The following is a 16,066-nucleotide window of genomic DNA, read 5'->3' as shown; positions in this document are numbered from 1 at the left end:
GCCAGCAAAGTGGGGCACTGTTGACCTTTCATGAACAAAAGCCTCTGGAACAAGATGGAAGTAAAACAGCATGTAGAGATTTATGCATTACATTAGCACCGAGAAGTCACCACAGCCAGGAAATTGAAAGCGGCACCACAATCTCAGTTATTCAATCAATATTTATTGCTGAAAATGAAATAACTCGATATGTATATTAGTTGCAATCCCTGCAGGGAACTGACTGACTCTCTATAGCAACAGTCAAGTCAGTCAGTTTCTGTGCACAAAGCAGATGCCAATAAAAAAACATCAGGAAGCAGTTTATTAATCACATACAGCCCTACTGCTCTCTGAATGCATAACTGTAGCCACTGCTTGCAGGCTGCCTGGAGCGAGGACTCTGAAGCTGAGTAAGATTAAAACGACCCGTTTTCATGGTTACAGGATTTTATTGAGCCTGAATATTTTCTTTTTAATATTTATTTTTACAAACTGTAGTCCATGATGGTGGAAGAGAGCGAGGGGATCACAGCTCTACCATGTAAATACCATGACACAAAGACAACCCACACTGTATCTGCAGAAGAGTGCTGTCATGAGCAGTAAGTGTTTTTAATTCTCAGGTAGTCCACTAACGAAAACACTCAGATATGTGCATAGGCTTCTTGATTATAGACATTGCTGATGGTGCAGAAACACAGTGGCACACTCGTCACTCAGAGCCAGTCCAACAGCTCGCTACAGTCCTTTGGTTCTCTGGTCTGATGGTGGATGTGGCCTCAGGACCGAAAAGTCACATCGAGTCAGGGAACAAGTCTAGACCGGCCGCCGGTGTCAACTTCCTCAGAATATCTATCCGTAAGGCAATCTGTTGATTCTGTCTGTCACTGTGCTGCATCAGTTCTCTGAGCAGATTAAATAACTGATGAAACAGTAGTTAACATGATGTACAGAAATGTCTTCAACAAAAAAGAAATACAATCATTAGCTGGATAAAAAAAAAAAAAAGGCAGCCAAACAATTTGGTTGCTTTCAAACATGTTCACACTTTCTCTTGTTCATGTGTTCAAAGCTACATCTTTAAAAAAAAAACAATCAAACATTAAATGAAAGTAGGATTTCGTTCAGATCAAATGCAGGATTGAAATGAGCATATAAGAAAATTTCAATAGTGCGTAATGCGACGAGTATGGCCGAGTGTAACATCACAGTCCCTAAATAAAGGTTCATTCCGTTCCCTTATGACACCTTAACAGTCCCGCTGATAATAGTAGTGTACAGGAGGAATCTTCTGGGAAGACGAAGAAGAAAGTTGCATATCATTTAAAAACAAGACAGAGAGGAGTAAACATAAAATGCTCATGTATAGCTAAAGTTTCCTGTTAGCCACAGTGTCACTGTTTCCTCTTAGAAGGGTATTAATTCATTTCAATAGCTGGCGGTTCATGATAACGTCACCTCTGTACAAGCCAATCACAACTGACCTATAATGCTTGGTTATCTTTGTTAAACATAAGGCTTGCATTTTGTAGTACAGCTTTTATATGCACATTACATACAGCTGTTTATTATTCACTTGGAATAAAATTACAAGTATTTTAAGTGAATTGGAAATTGATTTAAATACCATATTTCATAGTCTTAGTGTCAAAAAAGTAGTCGTATTACTGTCTCCCACTTGCACTAGTTATGCAGTGAAAAGATCGTCTCCCTTTGTGAATGCTTTGAACATGACTCAGACCTACAGAAGAGTCCCTATCATGAGAGTAGTTCCTGTCATTGCACTTTAAATAAAAAGGTACTAAAATTGTGCAAATCATACAAATACCACTCTGCTCTTCATCTTTGGTCCTGTTGGTCCACCGTAGGAAACATTACGGTTTACAGCAGGGAGAGTTTACCCTTTACCCTCAGTGAGGTAAAGAGTGATGGCCCACACCAGTCCCTTCTGTCCGCAACCAGGCCATAAAAGCACTTAAAGATTTCATAATGTCGCATAAAATCAAATAAAAGAAACATGCAAAATAATATCCTCTGAAATGCCATCAGTTCAGGGCAGGACACCTTCATCCACACATGCACGCACTTGCTTTTGGTGGAATGTCTGCTTCTTATAGGAAGCACTTAAGCAGGATATGGCAATAAAAGAGGATATTTTTCCATCTGCACAGCTCTCCCATTCACAATGCAGGAGCGCCAGTATGCAGGTTGGACATTAGGGGGAGTAGGTTAGTTTGCCAGTGCAAGTTTGAGGTGGAGGTGCTGATGGTAGTTGTGGGAGGGACTGAGGTGAGAAAAGGGGGTGGGGGTCACGCATGTGGCTCCCCCATGGAGGTAGAGCCGTTGGCTTTGCTCTTACTCTTACTCTTGCGGTTGAGCATGCGGCTAAGCGTGGCTGTTCGGCTGGCCCGCTCCACTGCGGCTGGAGACTCCAGGTAAACCAGGTCATTGTGGGACTGGCTCATCCCCGGGTCCTTGCGCTGGTGACGCCGGCGGAAGAAGAGCTTGGCACTCTTCTGTAGGAAGCTGCCTGTAGCAGAGAAGCAGTGGACAGGAAAAAAAAGATACCGTGAGACGAGGAGTAGGTCAACGTGACATCACTGAAGGCAAAAACAAGAGAAACCTTCAGGAATATTCAGTGTTCATTTGAAGTATCTGAGGTGGCAGCAGTTTGAAGACAGCTGAAGCAGCAGTGGCACAGAACTCGTGTTAGTTGGAAATTGTTATTGCTGGTGAAAAAATCTGGCATGGATGTGAAACACTGGAGAAAGAAATATACTATTTATTCCCCTTGGGACTATAAGTCTTTCCCCTGTAAAAGCGCTCGGTCAAGCTTTGGACACTCTGACTTGTAAAATCATGTTTAATCTCCAGCTAACACGCACTGAACCAACAGAGAGCAGCCGCACGGTCCAACCTGGCTGCAAGCATCATTCCTTCTGGTTTTGGGGCTTTTCCTCAGTATCTGCAGATTAGTTTAGGTTGATATAAACCAACATAAACCAGCACTATGAGAACTAATTAATTACAGTGAAGATGGAGATATCAGTGTCCTCACTCCTCACATGAGAAAATCCTACACCAAAAGGCTGAGTGCGCACTGCACATCTGCACAAGACGTCAGATCGACATCATCTGTGTGATAAGTTCATATTATTGGCATTTTTTATATATTTACGCAACTAAATATGTCAAAATACCCACCGTACTTTGTCTTTATCAGTGGTTCTCAAACCGGAGACTGATACTAAGTTGAATGAATTTGCTTTATTTGGAAAAATGAATAAATAAGAGTTTGCTGGTGCCACCGTGTTGACTTTTATTTCACTAAAATTCAGCACAGAGCCTTTTTTCATTAGTTGCTTCTTCTATCATTGTTAATGATTGATAGAAATTGTGGGGTGGGGGTTTGTGAATGTTCTTCAGCTTCTGAAGGGGGGGGGGCAGAAAGAGTTTGAGAACCACTGGTCTATGGGCAGCCCCACAGCAAGTCTAAAATAAAGCATCTACGTGTGAGCTAAAGCCTAACTGATGTTACATTAACTACAATGAATTTGACGTTGTTGAGAAAGAATGTGATCTACTCTACTGCTCTTAGAAACTACACATACTAGAACACCAGAATACCTCATGAAGTAACTTACTCATCTGGACATAATGTGAGCTTAGCACTGCTCTCCTCTAAGATGGCAGTGATGATGAATCAAAAAGGAAAAGTTGTCACAGAAGGAGGGAAAGACAGAAAGGAACACAAGAACAGACTGCATCACTGAGGAGCAACAGGCGGCCATAAAAACATGTTTTTGAGGATTTAAAGAAACATTTACTGTAGAATAATACTCCTATAAAAGATCAGCGATGCCACCATGTCCATCCACAGTTACACATGGCTCAGGGTGGTCAGTGACCTCTCACCTCTGCTCTTCTTGCAGTTCACCTCAGACACACACATGGATAGCGAGCTATGGTCTAGCTCCTCTCCCGTCTGGCTCTCCCAGTCCTCTGGAGGCCGGCCTATTCCACTGGGCCCTTCATGGGGCTCCGACGTGTCTGGAGGGCTGCTGGTCCCTGATGCAATCGCTGTGGTCACATCCTGAGTGGAGCTGCCCTCTGACATCGAGGCATCCATCGCCGCAGCGTAGCCCGCCATCAGAGCTAGTTCATCATCCTGAGACAAGGGCGTCTGGAGGCATATTCACATTTTTAAAATCAATATCCAGTCAAATGATGTTTCCTTTGTGCAAATAAACTATTTGCTTTGCTTTGCTCTTTTAATGTAATTTTGGCCGGAGGCTGGCAAATAAAGCCGGAAAGCCCAGTTTTAATCAGGGCACATGAAGTCTACTTCAACAACATAAGGAGACTTCCTGCTCCTGACAAGACACGCCTGTCTGATTTAAGATCTATTTGTTTCCTGATCATGATCAATGACAGGTTAGAGAACACAACAGCTGGAAACTGGCAGGTCTCTGCTTCTACTTAAAATCCTGTATATTAAATAAGTGAAAATGTTTTACTAAAGTGAAATAATAAGTGAAACAGTATAAGACCCCAGTGAAGAGGTCATCCTTACTTTGGCGATGCCAGAGATGATGATGGTGCTCTTCTTCACCGGGGACTTGAGCTTCTGCTTGGCAGACTGGTGGAGTTGTCTGATGGCAGCCTCGGCCACCGGGTCTGTGCCATTGAGCATCAGCAGCTCGGTGTCAGAGGAGGACAACGCCTTGCTGACTGTGGTCCCCAACATAGACGTCTGCTCTGACACACGCCGCTCAGACAGCTTGGGCTTGTTGGCCACAACTTTCTGGGCAGAATCTGAGGAAACAAAGTTATTTTCATCGACTGCTTCATGAACATAATGGGAGCTCAAATCAGAAATAAACACATTCAGCTGTCATTTCTGACTTGTCATACTATGAAAAGTGCAGCTCTTACTAAAAACGTTAACAACAGTTGTGTTCTATTCAGCTGTCCCAATAAGCCATTACAATGTGACGGTGAGTCAGTGGGAATAACACCACAACCCTGAAACCTGTGCAGTTAAAATAATTCAACCATCATTAAAGATATTTTCACCTGTTCTTCTCATGTCAAACCGTCCTGCCCTGTTGAAGATCAGCAAATTACACTTCTTGTATAGCTGTAATCTAGTGTTTATAAAGTTTCAGAGATCACTGACACGCGGCTTTTAGGAAACATCACACACAACCCTCTAATTACTCTGTTTAACATTTTCAATGTTTCCGAGGTGTTGGGTCCCACCTCTAACTGATATTATAGTAACAACATTCATGCATTCGCTCTGTGATGCTGTACTGAGGCACAGCTGTGCTTTGAGTTAGGGTTAGTGTTTAGCAGGTATAATGTATTTGCCATTTTAGTTTAGCGTGTCAGTAGCGTGTGCCACTGAGGCTGATGGGACTGTTGGGAGTTGTTTGGTCACCAATACTGGATGGTACAGGCTGGATAAATTAAATACAGGATAAATAAAATTTGGTGGCATTAGAGTAAAAGTTACCAAAGTCAGCAGGATACTTCCTCTGTAACCATGAATCTCTGTACCAAATGTTCTGTCACTACACCCAGCAGATGCCAAAGTATTTCACAGAGTAACTGAAAACTTTGATCGACTGGTGGTGCGAGAAGAAAAGTGGTGGACTGACCAACATCACCACCCGGAGAGCCATGCTGCTGGATGGCTAAAAATGGTCTCTGTAGAATCCGTGCCGGGATATTTCAGAAGTTTTTTATGATTACAGCAGAATTTTCAACAGTTTATATTGTAATGTTGATGCAGTTTCCAGGGATTTGTTTATAAGTAATATATAACTATCTCATTATCTCAATAGAAACGTGTGAAGGTATTAACTGTAGACCAAAAATTTATTACCCACATGTTCATTCGTATGAAAAAGCTGTAATTACTTTGAGTAACTGTGCATTTAAAAGAGCCAACAAGGTTTTCAATGCACTGTGGCACTAATGACCATCATACATCAGCAGACAACAACAACAGGCCTGTTGCCAATTACAGTGACACCACAATAGATCTAGTGGTGCTCAGAACTGAAATTCCAGTCTGTACCATTGTTTTGGTGCAGGAACTCCACATCAATGAAAACCAGAAAACACTGTTTGGATTTTCAACTGCTGAAGCTGTTCTTACGTCGGCAGCACAACAGTTCCTCTATACGTCTCTTTCATATATCAATAACGGGGCAGATGTCTGTGATCGTTGTCAGTGGTGTAGTGTCACAGGACTCAGGAGCTGTACCTAAGTTGAGTCCAAGTGGGAGTGGTCGACCTGGCTTGCTCTTCACTGCAGTGATGGTGGTGACCACGGTGCCACAGGGCATGACTGTACGGTCCATCTCCACCTTCTTATTGGAGGCTGGGGTCGGAGGGTGCCAGGACCTCACCTCGCTGGGCTCCAGGTAGGTAAACTGAGGAATCCAATTCCCCAACGTTAATGTTCTGATACATGAACAGAACTAAAGGATATCTGTTGATATTAAAGGCAAACGTGTGAAAATAGCCCAGTGTTAGCTGGGATGATGGTCTTACGTCAGTAGTAAGTGATCCGGTCACCACGTCTTTGGTCATGAGTGCAAATGTTTGCTGTCCTTTGGGCTGCTTCTTAACGAGATCAAAAGGCACTGACACCTGACCCAGTAAGGAATCTGACAAAGATAAAACACACCTCGTTCAGTGTGGTGGTACCAAAGCATGTGACAGTCACAGCTCATGGACAAAATAAGTGTTTGTCATCAAAATGAAGTCAGTAATGTCCTGGGTTTTCTCTTACTCTCTTGATTTTGTCCATCATTCGCCAACTGAATATTGAGCTCTTTTGATCGTCCATTCAATTCACTGGTGAGATAGAAAAAAAGAGACGACATATGCATGGTCTGTAGATAAACAAAAAACACCACCTCAAAGTCAGGGGTGGTTTGCTGTGCTCCACAGTAATATAATACTTACAAAATAAAGGGCTGGTCCCAGGCAGGATTGGTTGTGTTCTTCAAAACAGAGGTGTTAAACTTCTGTGGAGGATCATCTAACTGCAGGACACACAGAGGATTCATGCTGCCTGCAAACACAGTGGAAAACATGTCAGTTTGCAACACAGGAAAAAATAAAAAAAACACAATGTGTGGTCCAAGAGATAAGTGTCTGACTGACAGCTGATGGAATAAAATCTGCTGCAGGAAGTAAAGTTGCTGTGGTCACTTCCACAGCTTCACTTTAATGGACAGAGGGGAATTCAGCCTACATTATACGATGAATTATGCAAACATTAGAGGAGAGGTCTTCCTCTGCGCAGAGAGATGAGCAAAGGCAGATGAAGTCCATTTCAATGTGATGTTTGAGCTACCAGCAAGGTCCAATACTGTGAAAGCACCGTCTCATAATGAATATCAGTAAGAACTTTGAAGACAGGGTATGAAACAGGAAGTGTCACAAGTGAAGGATAACTGTTCTTCACTTGAAGGAAGTAAAACGGAGAGTGAAGTGTTGAATGCTGTGTCATGTCTCTGCTGCACAGTGTTCAGTGATGCACAGAATACTTAAGAAGATACCCGGACAACCACTGACTCACAATTAAGAGAATGACTCATCAGGAGAACCAGCAAAACAAAGTTGTTGTGGATGATGTTACAGTCTAAGATTAGACAATGGTTTTAATAACCTCTTATCAGCTAAAAGCATATTGTCCTCTAGTTTAGCAGCTGAGAGCACCCTGGTTCTCTGTTTTCACCCTGATCATAGGAGACTCTCACTGACACGATGGGTGTGGTGACACTGAGGTGGATTCAGTATTGATCAGCTGTGACCAGGGGATTACCACCTATGACAACTGAAACACGAAATCTACTCCTTCTCTCTGAAGGGACAGGACACACAGACTATGTTGGCAAAATAAACAAAAGCCAGACTGAAATAGTTCACAACATGGCAACACTGATATGAGGAAAATATGATGAAATCAATGTTGAGTGGTAAGACAACGTCATTTTAAAGTTCAATAATGTCATGAACTACAGACCTAAATAAGCTACTATAGGAATCATCAACTGATCAAACTTATTAGTCCTAATATTACAGGATTATTATGAGCCTGAATTGATGAAACATGTGGAGCTGGAATTTGTTTTAACAGCCCCAGACTATTGAGTTGATTCACCAAATGCAGCTTCTTTTGTTGACTTTCTTCACATCCTGGATTGACAATATGATTAAAGACACTCAACACTTCAGGAGTTGATGAGAAGGATCAATAACAAACCATTTGTGAAGAAACAAGTTGTGGCTTAATGAGGATTTTGAGTCAGACTGCTCCGTAGCTCAGTGACTTTCTGAAGTCCCTAATCAATGAAGCTGAAAGACGCCACCACCAAATCAGAGACTCTTGTCTTTTTGTTTTACACTTACAGACACAGACTTCAGTACAATGTATTTTGACTTCACTGTAGCAATAAGTGAACTGCTTACAGTGAACTTGCTTCATGGCTCTGTGGTGTAGCCGAGCTGTAGTCTTACAGGTCAGTGTTTGCTGACTGAGATGAGCTCATGCCAGAACAGACAGAGCTACAGCTGCTCCATCAGAACCTGAGTAATTCTAAATTACGAAGGAGACAAACATCCAACCTGCAGCATCTTCCTCCTGATTGAGCGTCACCCGGATGTTTTTCACCAGCAGCTTCCAGTCGTGAGCACGGGGGGGTTTTGGGGGTGAAGCTGCTTTGTTTTGGGCTTCCTATTGGAGAAACCACAGCAAGTGAATAACTTTTTCATATATAAGTTGCACAGTGCTGAAACAAACAGATCATAGGGTGATCAAAGGCCTTGGGAAAACTAACCTGGAAAAACCTTTTCAACTTGTTGAACTGTATCATTAATTTCAGAAGCTATCCACAGTGTGCTTATTGTAAGTATCAGAAAGACATTTATAGGGAAATAAAAATCACTTCTAGCTTGTCTCAACATCACAAGAATTTGAATGAGGAGTGTTTTCATATTATTCACTGTGAAAAAGACAATATAACAATAGCCGTGGAAATCTATGGAAAACAACCCTGCTGACAGAGTGAGCTCTTGTCCAGGATTTGCATTAGATTTTCATTATGAACATGGATGATTTGCATCAGATGAAGATATTTTTAACCTTGAATGATAATAAAAAATCTTGTACAGGCCGATTTGCCATTTAAGAAAAATGGTCTGGTTGAATCTGTTGGCTGAGATTACCTCGTACTATGATGGGCTCACACGTTCAGTCCTCACTGAGGTCTGATCTGCTTGATCATTTTAAACCTTTAAGCCACATGAGGAGTTGGTAGGATTACCTCAGCTGGTGCTGTAACAATTAGCTGATAACTAAATTTAACAATTTAATCAAACACTTCCTGGTTACAGATTCTCAAATGGGAAATTTGCCAGTTTTCAGAGAAAATAAAAATACACATTTGCCATCACTTTGGACATTTAATAGACACCAAGATGAATTAGTCAGGAAAAAAAACAGTTTTCCACAGATAATATGTCGTTGAGGCTCAGTGAGAGTGGTGATCATGCCCGATAGTCATGCAAAACAAATCAAATGTGTTACATGTCATGCAATGTTGTGAATCAAAGAACTCTAACTACAGCTGAACGTGTGATGATCAAATCAGAAACACATGATATGAAGTCACATGATTGCTGCGCAAAGTGCACATCAGTAAAAATGTTTTTGTAAAAGCAGCATGATAAACTAGTGAATTTACTCTTTAGACTTTGGAGCAGAGATTTAGTTGGACATATGGTCACCATCATTAACTGGCTGAATTTATGATCCTTTTATACTTGTGTGGAGACACGGTACCTCAGCAGGTTTAACATGCTTATAATAAACCTTTAGAAGAATCATAACTGCGACTCTAATCAATCTGTTGCCTTGTGAGAAAGTACAGATTAAAATATGGTTTGTTAGATTGCAGCGCACGGCAAACAATGACCTGGAAAACAGACTTGCACACACACCTGCATGGCTTTCTTGTGTGGCTGCTGTTAAGACATCATACATCAGGTATGACTCCTCCACTCACCTTGACCTCTGAGGCCTGAGCATTCCTGCAGCTCAGCAACAAAGAGGGGTGCGTCGCACATAACAGCTGCTTTAACTGCTCCTTTATGGCTGCTACACTGGAAGTGTTGGCATTGTCCTGACAGAGAGAGATGACAGTGTAAGATAAATTACACACATATTAAAACGTATTTATTGTGTTAAATTAAAAAAACCCACAATATCCATATCTGTTTCATTTGACTGGTAAATTGAGTTTTTACTTAACTGGTCTGAGCCAAAGAAAGATGTTTTACTTTTGGCAATTCACATCTTAGAAACTACTTTCAAAATGTGCAACAAAAAAAAAAATCACATTGGTTTGAATAATATTTGATTATCAAACTACTTTACATGATTTAACAAACAAAACAAAATTTATTCCTATAAAGACTGATTATCACAGACCCACAATCAGTTAAATTCAACACTAAATTTCTTTTTGTTTTGGTAAAATAAAACATTTCTCCTCAGGTCAGAGTGCTTGCCTCTGTTTTGGTGTATCAGCAGGCGGCAGGTTCATCTCATTATCTGTGGCACTAAAATTACCTGGGTGAAATTGGGCGTCACCTGCAGCTCCCCTGTCTCCAGGTGAGACACTCCCCAGCTAACTTTGACCTCATCTTCACCTTCTTGCATCTGTAGATCAAGCTGAGGAACACAGAAGAGAAAATTATAATACCTTATGATGCCACAATCAAACATTATACAATGCTCATTCGTTTCACTTATAGTAAATAGTAATGACTTTCAGAATAAGGGTAAGGAAACTATATTAAATGCTTATTGTGGCTGCTCAAAGTTCTGTAACTCATGCAGCTGCTTTCTTAGGGTTAGGTTAGGTCCCTGTGAACGTTTGTTTCCTCACTTGAAAATAAATGATGTTAAATTGTCACCAGTTCCCATAACATTACAAAGAATTCATCCCAGTGGATTAGTTATTGGTAATTTGTTGACAAACTTCAATGTTACGCTCACTCAAAACCGCAGACACTTGTTTGACAACATGAATGTGTATTTTTGTTTATTCCAAACCACAATCTGTGGGTTTGATTCATTTGTACAGTCTGATGTGAAATTTGTAATTAATGATATTTGAGTATTTAGGTGGTTAGGATCTTTGACACCATTAAATACATGAAGATTCATTCTTTTTTGCTTTTCTTATTCTCTCTCTGAAATCATGTTCTGCGTAATAAATCAGTATAATAAAACTATAGATAAATAAAATAACACTTCTGTGATTGTCAACACCAACCTAACAAAGAGAGAGAGAGGGTTTCTTAGAGAAGGTCAGTGAGGTATACATCAAACCCTTACTCATCTGAGGGAGAAGATGAGCAAAGAAGATAGAAAAGAGAGCGACAGACAACACACTGGACCATCATGCCTCAGCATGCCTGGATTCCAGTGCACGACAGCCAGCCTAAGGCCTCATCAGATAGTAGAACGTTTAGATGGATCCGGGAGAAAAATATCAGATCCTGCATTGATAAGACCTGGATCAGTTTAAACTAGCATCTTAAACTGGAAGCTCATCTTATCATAATGATAATAAAACCCTCAATCCACATGAACTGAAGAACAGAAATAGTTAATGAAGGAGGGTATTGCCGTAAATGTACTATGTGGCCATTTAAATGGTGAAGAGACCATCTGTGACTCCCTGTAGTGTAGTCATACAACATATATGTGAATGTAGCATTTGCATGTCAACAATGAATACTGCATTAGCATGACACATGTCACATGTGTGTCCCTCATCACATGCAAAAGGCCATGTGGTGCAGTAGTGTGTTAAAGGACAAAGTACACTGAGCAGCGCACCATCGCCAACTGGCTGTATTATTGTGTCAATATACTGTAAATGTGCGGGGCTTCTGTTCCACATATCCACGCACTCATAACGTTACCAGTCAGGACCATTCTAGCTTGGATCTCTGTCAAAAGCTAACAAATGTTCCAGTGGATGGAAGGAGACATTTGAAAAGGCTTTCTGACTTTTTCCAGACTGAGCTGAAACAGTGAGAGTGAAAAAAAAAGGACAAGAGGCTTCCTTTATGTTCCTGCAACAACAACGGATCCACAACCAAAACAAAAACGCCCCAACTCTAATCCTGACTTAAGCTCTGTAGCCTCTCACACTGGTTGTATTTACGGTACAATGAGCTCAAGAAGGGTGACAAGCACCTTATTGGTTTAAAAATAGCCTTAATACAATTGGGTTAGCTTGTATAGCTGCTTGTATCTATACACTGGTGAAGATTTAACACTGAACCTAAGAACGGGATAAAAGCTTCCCATAGTCTAATGCACTCTACCCATTACATATTGCAACACACCAACTTCATTTCAACACTACATCCCAGTCTAAAGAGGGATGAGTGTTACTGTGGGTGAGAACTGGAATATTTTACTGAGGAGATGAGGAAGGGTCAGATTTGAGGATGACAGATCAAATAAATCACTGTAATTTCCATATAAGAGCAAGTAGTCATTAGCCCATTTTGTCATAATTTCAGAGCACCATCAGTCCTGAAAAGGCTGCTGACGAATGCGAATGTGGACAAAGTGGGCCAGCCTTACTGGGAACAGGCCTGACAGTGATTTTAATGAGGTCTTCGGGCCATTTGCCAAACACAGAAAGATACCCCAACCATTTAATCTAATGCTGCTGCCAGCAGAGAGCCAGGGCCGGGCAGGACATCATGTTTAATAAAATCTCCCGTTAAAGTAAACCACAATGACTGCCAGAGGATGTAACTCTGTTCTTTTGACGCCTCAGCATTAAAGAGGTATCTCTCAAAAGAACAAATCAGTATTATTCTCTTTCATGAAATTCATGACTTTAATAGATACCCTAAGAACAGCCATAGAGCATTTACCTGCATCTCCAGCGGGGCTATACAGACTGTGTATTTACAAGGATCTGCTGTAGCCATGGCTGTCGATGTTGCACTGAGAGAGAACTGGAGCTTCTCCCCAACCACACTGCAGCAAGTGGCCTGTTGAGAAGACAAAGTGAGACATTAGTGTAATGTAAATCAATTGAGAGTATAAGACCATTAGACTATGTAATATGAAAACAACTCAAATAGGAAGGGAAAGAATTTGTACTAATCTGCTCAATGCTCTGTGTCAATGCATGAGTGAAAGATGTTGTAAAGTTTCACTGATTCTAAATGTTACTGTCTGTGTAGATTCTTACACAAGAAACATATTACACAAACAGACTAAAATAAAACCAGTGTGAGCAAAAGCACTGTTTACAGCACTGACTTTAGCTGAAACAGATCCAAAAACAAAATATTTGCCTCAGAAGTTCACACTTCACTGTGAAAAGCAGGAGAACATCTGCACCGGCTTCAAAAGGTATAATCAACAGATTCAATCATGTGGGTACAACAGATCACCTTTACTGTGGTCGAATGCAACTTTAACAGAGTAAATTACCACACAATGGTAAAGTGTCCCTTTACTTGAAAAACATTTATTCATTGCTTTCATTCTGATTTCAGAGTGGAGTGAATGTGTTCGTCCAGTATGGTAATAAATCACTGAAAGGGGAAACCGAAGCATAAACATAGGTGCTGATGCATTCCTGTCTGCCGGCTCCTTAGTGCTGAGCTTGACAGATATATAAGCTTCTTAAAGCGCTCACGTACGTACACACAAACACACACACACACACACACACACACACACACACACACACACACACACACAGAGTATGGGGGTAAAAATAAGCCTCTGTTCATTAAACTCTCCACATTCACAAGCAGAACACCTGGTATTTTGGTCCATATCACGATGACCACAAAGAAAGAGCTGAGTTTGCATTGGGAGCTCAGCAGAGCCCAACGGGCCAGTAACACAGTGAGCAATTTGTCCCTATCTGACCTCTCTAAAAAATGAAAGCCTGTTGGACAGTGGCAGTTTGCTTAACACATATTCTGCAGCAGGTTCGCACATAATCTGCACTACTACTATAAGAATGTCATTGCATTTGCATTTTATACCTCTTTTCAAGCACAAGTATTTATTCATAGTGTCTTCATTAGTGCAATGAGCATGTGGACGCCAGAAAAGAAACGCTAAGTAGATTCATTTGCAAATTATACATTACTGGGGGGAAACGTCTGTACTAAAGTTGATGAGTTCATGCTTGTCTAATGCAGGCTACAATGCGGCACTGGTCATGCAATAGCTCCCTCTGAAATGAATTAGGGAAGAGGAGATTGGTTCAAGGGACAGCCTTTGTCAATAAACTACATAAATAAGGAACTAAAAAATCTATAACATGTCTGCTGCTATAATCCAGATGAATGGTGAAGCTGGCATGGAAAAGAAACTATTATTTTTCAGCGACGAGAACACAACATACACACTCAACGAGAGCACAATTGATCCACATATCAAACAAAACATCACATCACAACACAAAACACCCATAAATATGAAGCACAGAGGCATTCTGCTGTGAAGCAAAAGCCCTTCAACTGCATTAATGACAAACTGACTTTATGACTAAGTGTACCTGGTTCCTCGCAGACTTCTGAAAGTTAGACACATGGCTGACCATGAGCTCTGATGCCTCAAGATCATCCTCTTCAAATGTCAACAGAACAGCTCCCTGATGAGGAAGGAATAAGACAGAAACATTAAAGAAGAGCAACGCCTATTGCACAACTCACAGAACAGAAAAATTGAGTTGTTGCCAATAAATGTGCATAGATAGATAGATAGATACTTTATTTATCCCCTAGGGGAAAGTCATGCATGATGATGATCTGGGCAACACCATTACATATGTTCTAGCTTTATTATTCTGAACATGGTCCAGTGGTGATTTAAGAAGATGCACTTTTAGCCAGAGTATGGTGAAAATATTGATGTCAACCATTAGTGTGTCAAAATGTATCTCATGTCAAAGGATGGAGTGAGATTTGAGGTGACTGAGGTTAACTGTATCAGAGCATAGATGGGGTAATTTTGTTGAGATCATCTGAACCCGGTCACATCCAATGACAAACTGCACTTTCTTTATTGAAGTCACCTGCCACAGAGAGGAGTGGTGGATTGGTGGTCATGAGACTTACCCCACGCTTCCTTGATTCGTCGCTCAGAGCCCTGCACCAAGCTGCTCTCCATTGACTTTTCCAGCTATTCAGTGACAGCGCCCAATCCAGCAGAGCGGCAGCTTCCTCCTTCGCCGCATTGTCCTCTGCTGCTCTCCGCTTATTTCCTACTCCCCTTTGTTGGAAATACTGTATAAAATACGCTATCAGAGTAACCAGGGATGCGATAAACAGTGTGACCATGCATAGCCACAGCGGATCCTCCAAACCAAAATATGAACTGGCACTTTCCAAGTCGGACATTCTTTGCCAATGAAAACGGTGATCACAGCTTAACACACCTCTTCTGAGATATTTCCTGGCAACCTCATAGTACTTCTTCGGTAAGGGAAGTCAATGAAGGCAATCTCCCGAAACTGATAACAGCACGGATCTCAACCCCCAAAACAAATTATGCTTGTTATTATCCATGTTGCAGTACTCCATAGCAGCTTTTAAACACCATACGGAAGTACAAAACAACGAAAGCTGACTGTAGAGACCTAGACCATTGTCAAAGAGCTAAAGGTAGTCTCTGGGTTCAAATAAACCTGCAGAGTAGCACTGTGTCCTCCTCTCATTGAATATGGTTGTTAGCTTAGTTGGCTAATCTTCGCCACGGTTCGCTTAACTAGCTATTCTTTATTAGGTGCGGAGCAGCAAAAGTTTCCCCCCAAAATAACTTATTTCCAGAGACAGCGGTCAAGCTCCACCAGACGATATTCAGATATTGAACAAGAGTCCCGCGAAAACATCCTGTACGCGAAGAGAGCAGTCACTGCCGCTGGACTCGGTCTGACTGCACTAAGTTGCCGATTGGAAACGGATATGTGGCACAAACTGTAACTCCCAGAATGCACAG

At 41.3% G+C, this 16,066-nt stretch overlaps 1 protein-coding gene across 2 annotated transcripts; it reads right to left on the bottom strand.

Moving 5' to 3' along the window:
* Window positions 1-141: 141 nt before the first annotated feature.
* On the bottom strand, window positions 142-16,001 carry LOC130182147 (C2 domain-containing protein 2). Of its 2 annotated transcripts, XM_056396802.1 has the most exons (14): window positions 15,187-16,001; window positions 14,625-14,720; window positions 12,973-13,092; window positions 10,637-10,738; window positions 10,071-10,187; window positions 8,632-8,740; window positions 6,964-7,072; window positions 6,788-6,852; window positions 6,547-6,662; window positions 6,257-6,425; window positions 4,556-4,797; window positions 3,898-4,165; window positions 3,627-3,663; window positions 2,280-2,512 (listed from the first exon to the last, which is right to left on the bottom strand). In XM_056396802.1, exons 1-14 carry the CDS (start codon window positions 15,466-15,468, stop codon window positions 2,428-2,430), a joined length of 1,917 nt encoding a protein of 638 aa, XP_056252777.1. In that variant the 5' UTR covers window positions 15,469-16,001; the 3' UTR covers window positions 2,280-2,427. The 2 variants fall into 2 exon arrangements, with proteins under 2 accessions (XP_056252776.1, XP_056252777.1); XM_056396801.1 differs by lacking the exon at window positions 3,627-3,663 and having other exon boundaries at window positions 142-2,512; window positions 15,187-16,000.
* Window positions 16,002-16,066: the final 65 nt, after the last annotated feature.

Source organism: Seriola aureovittata, chromosome 15, assembly GCF_021018895.1.
Source record: "Seriola aureovittata isolate HTS-2021-v1 ecotype China chromosome 15, ASM2101889v1, whole genome shotgun sequence".
In the NCBI taxonomy this organism is placed as follows: domain Eukaryota; kingdom Metazoa; phylum Chordata; class Actinopteri; order Carangiformes; family Carangidae; genus Seriola; species Seriola aureovittata.
This window is presented reverse-complemented; position numbering and strand designations above follow the sequence as displayed.

Excerpts from the sequence above, each read along its gene's own strand:
- LOC130182147 (XM_056396801.1), bottom strand. The coding sequence starts at position 15,468 with ATGTCCGACTTGGAAAGTGCCAGTTCATATTTTGGTTTGGAGGATCCG. Across the intron at positions 6,853-6,963 it reads TGGGACCAGCCCTTTATTTT|TGAATTGAATGGACGATCAA; the intron begins GTAAGTATTATA and ends CTATCTCACCAG. Across the intron at positions 4,166-4,555 it reads TCATCTCTGGCATCGCCAAA|ACGCCCTTGTCTCAGGATGA; the intron begins GTAAGGATGACC and ends ATATGCCTCCAG.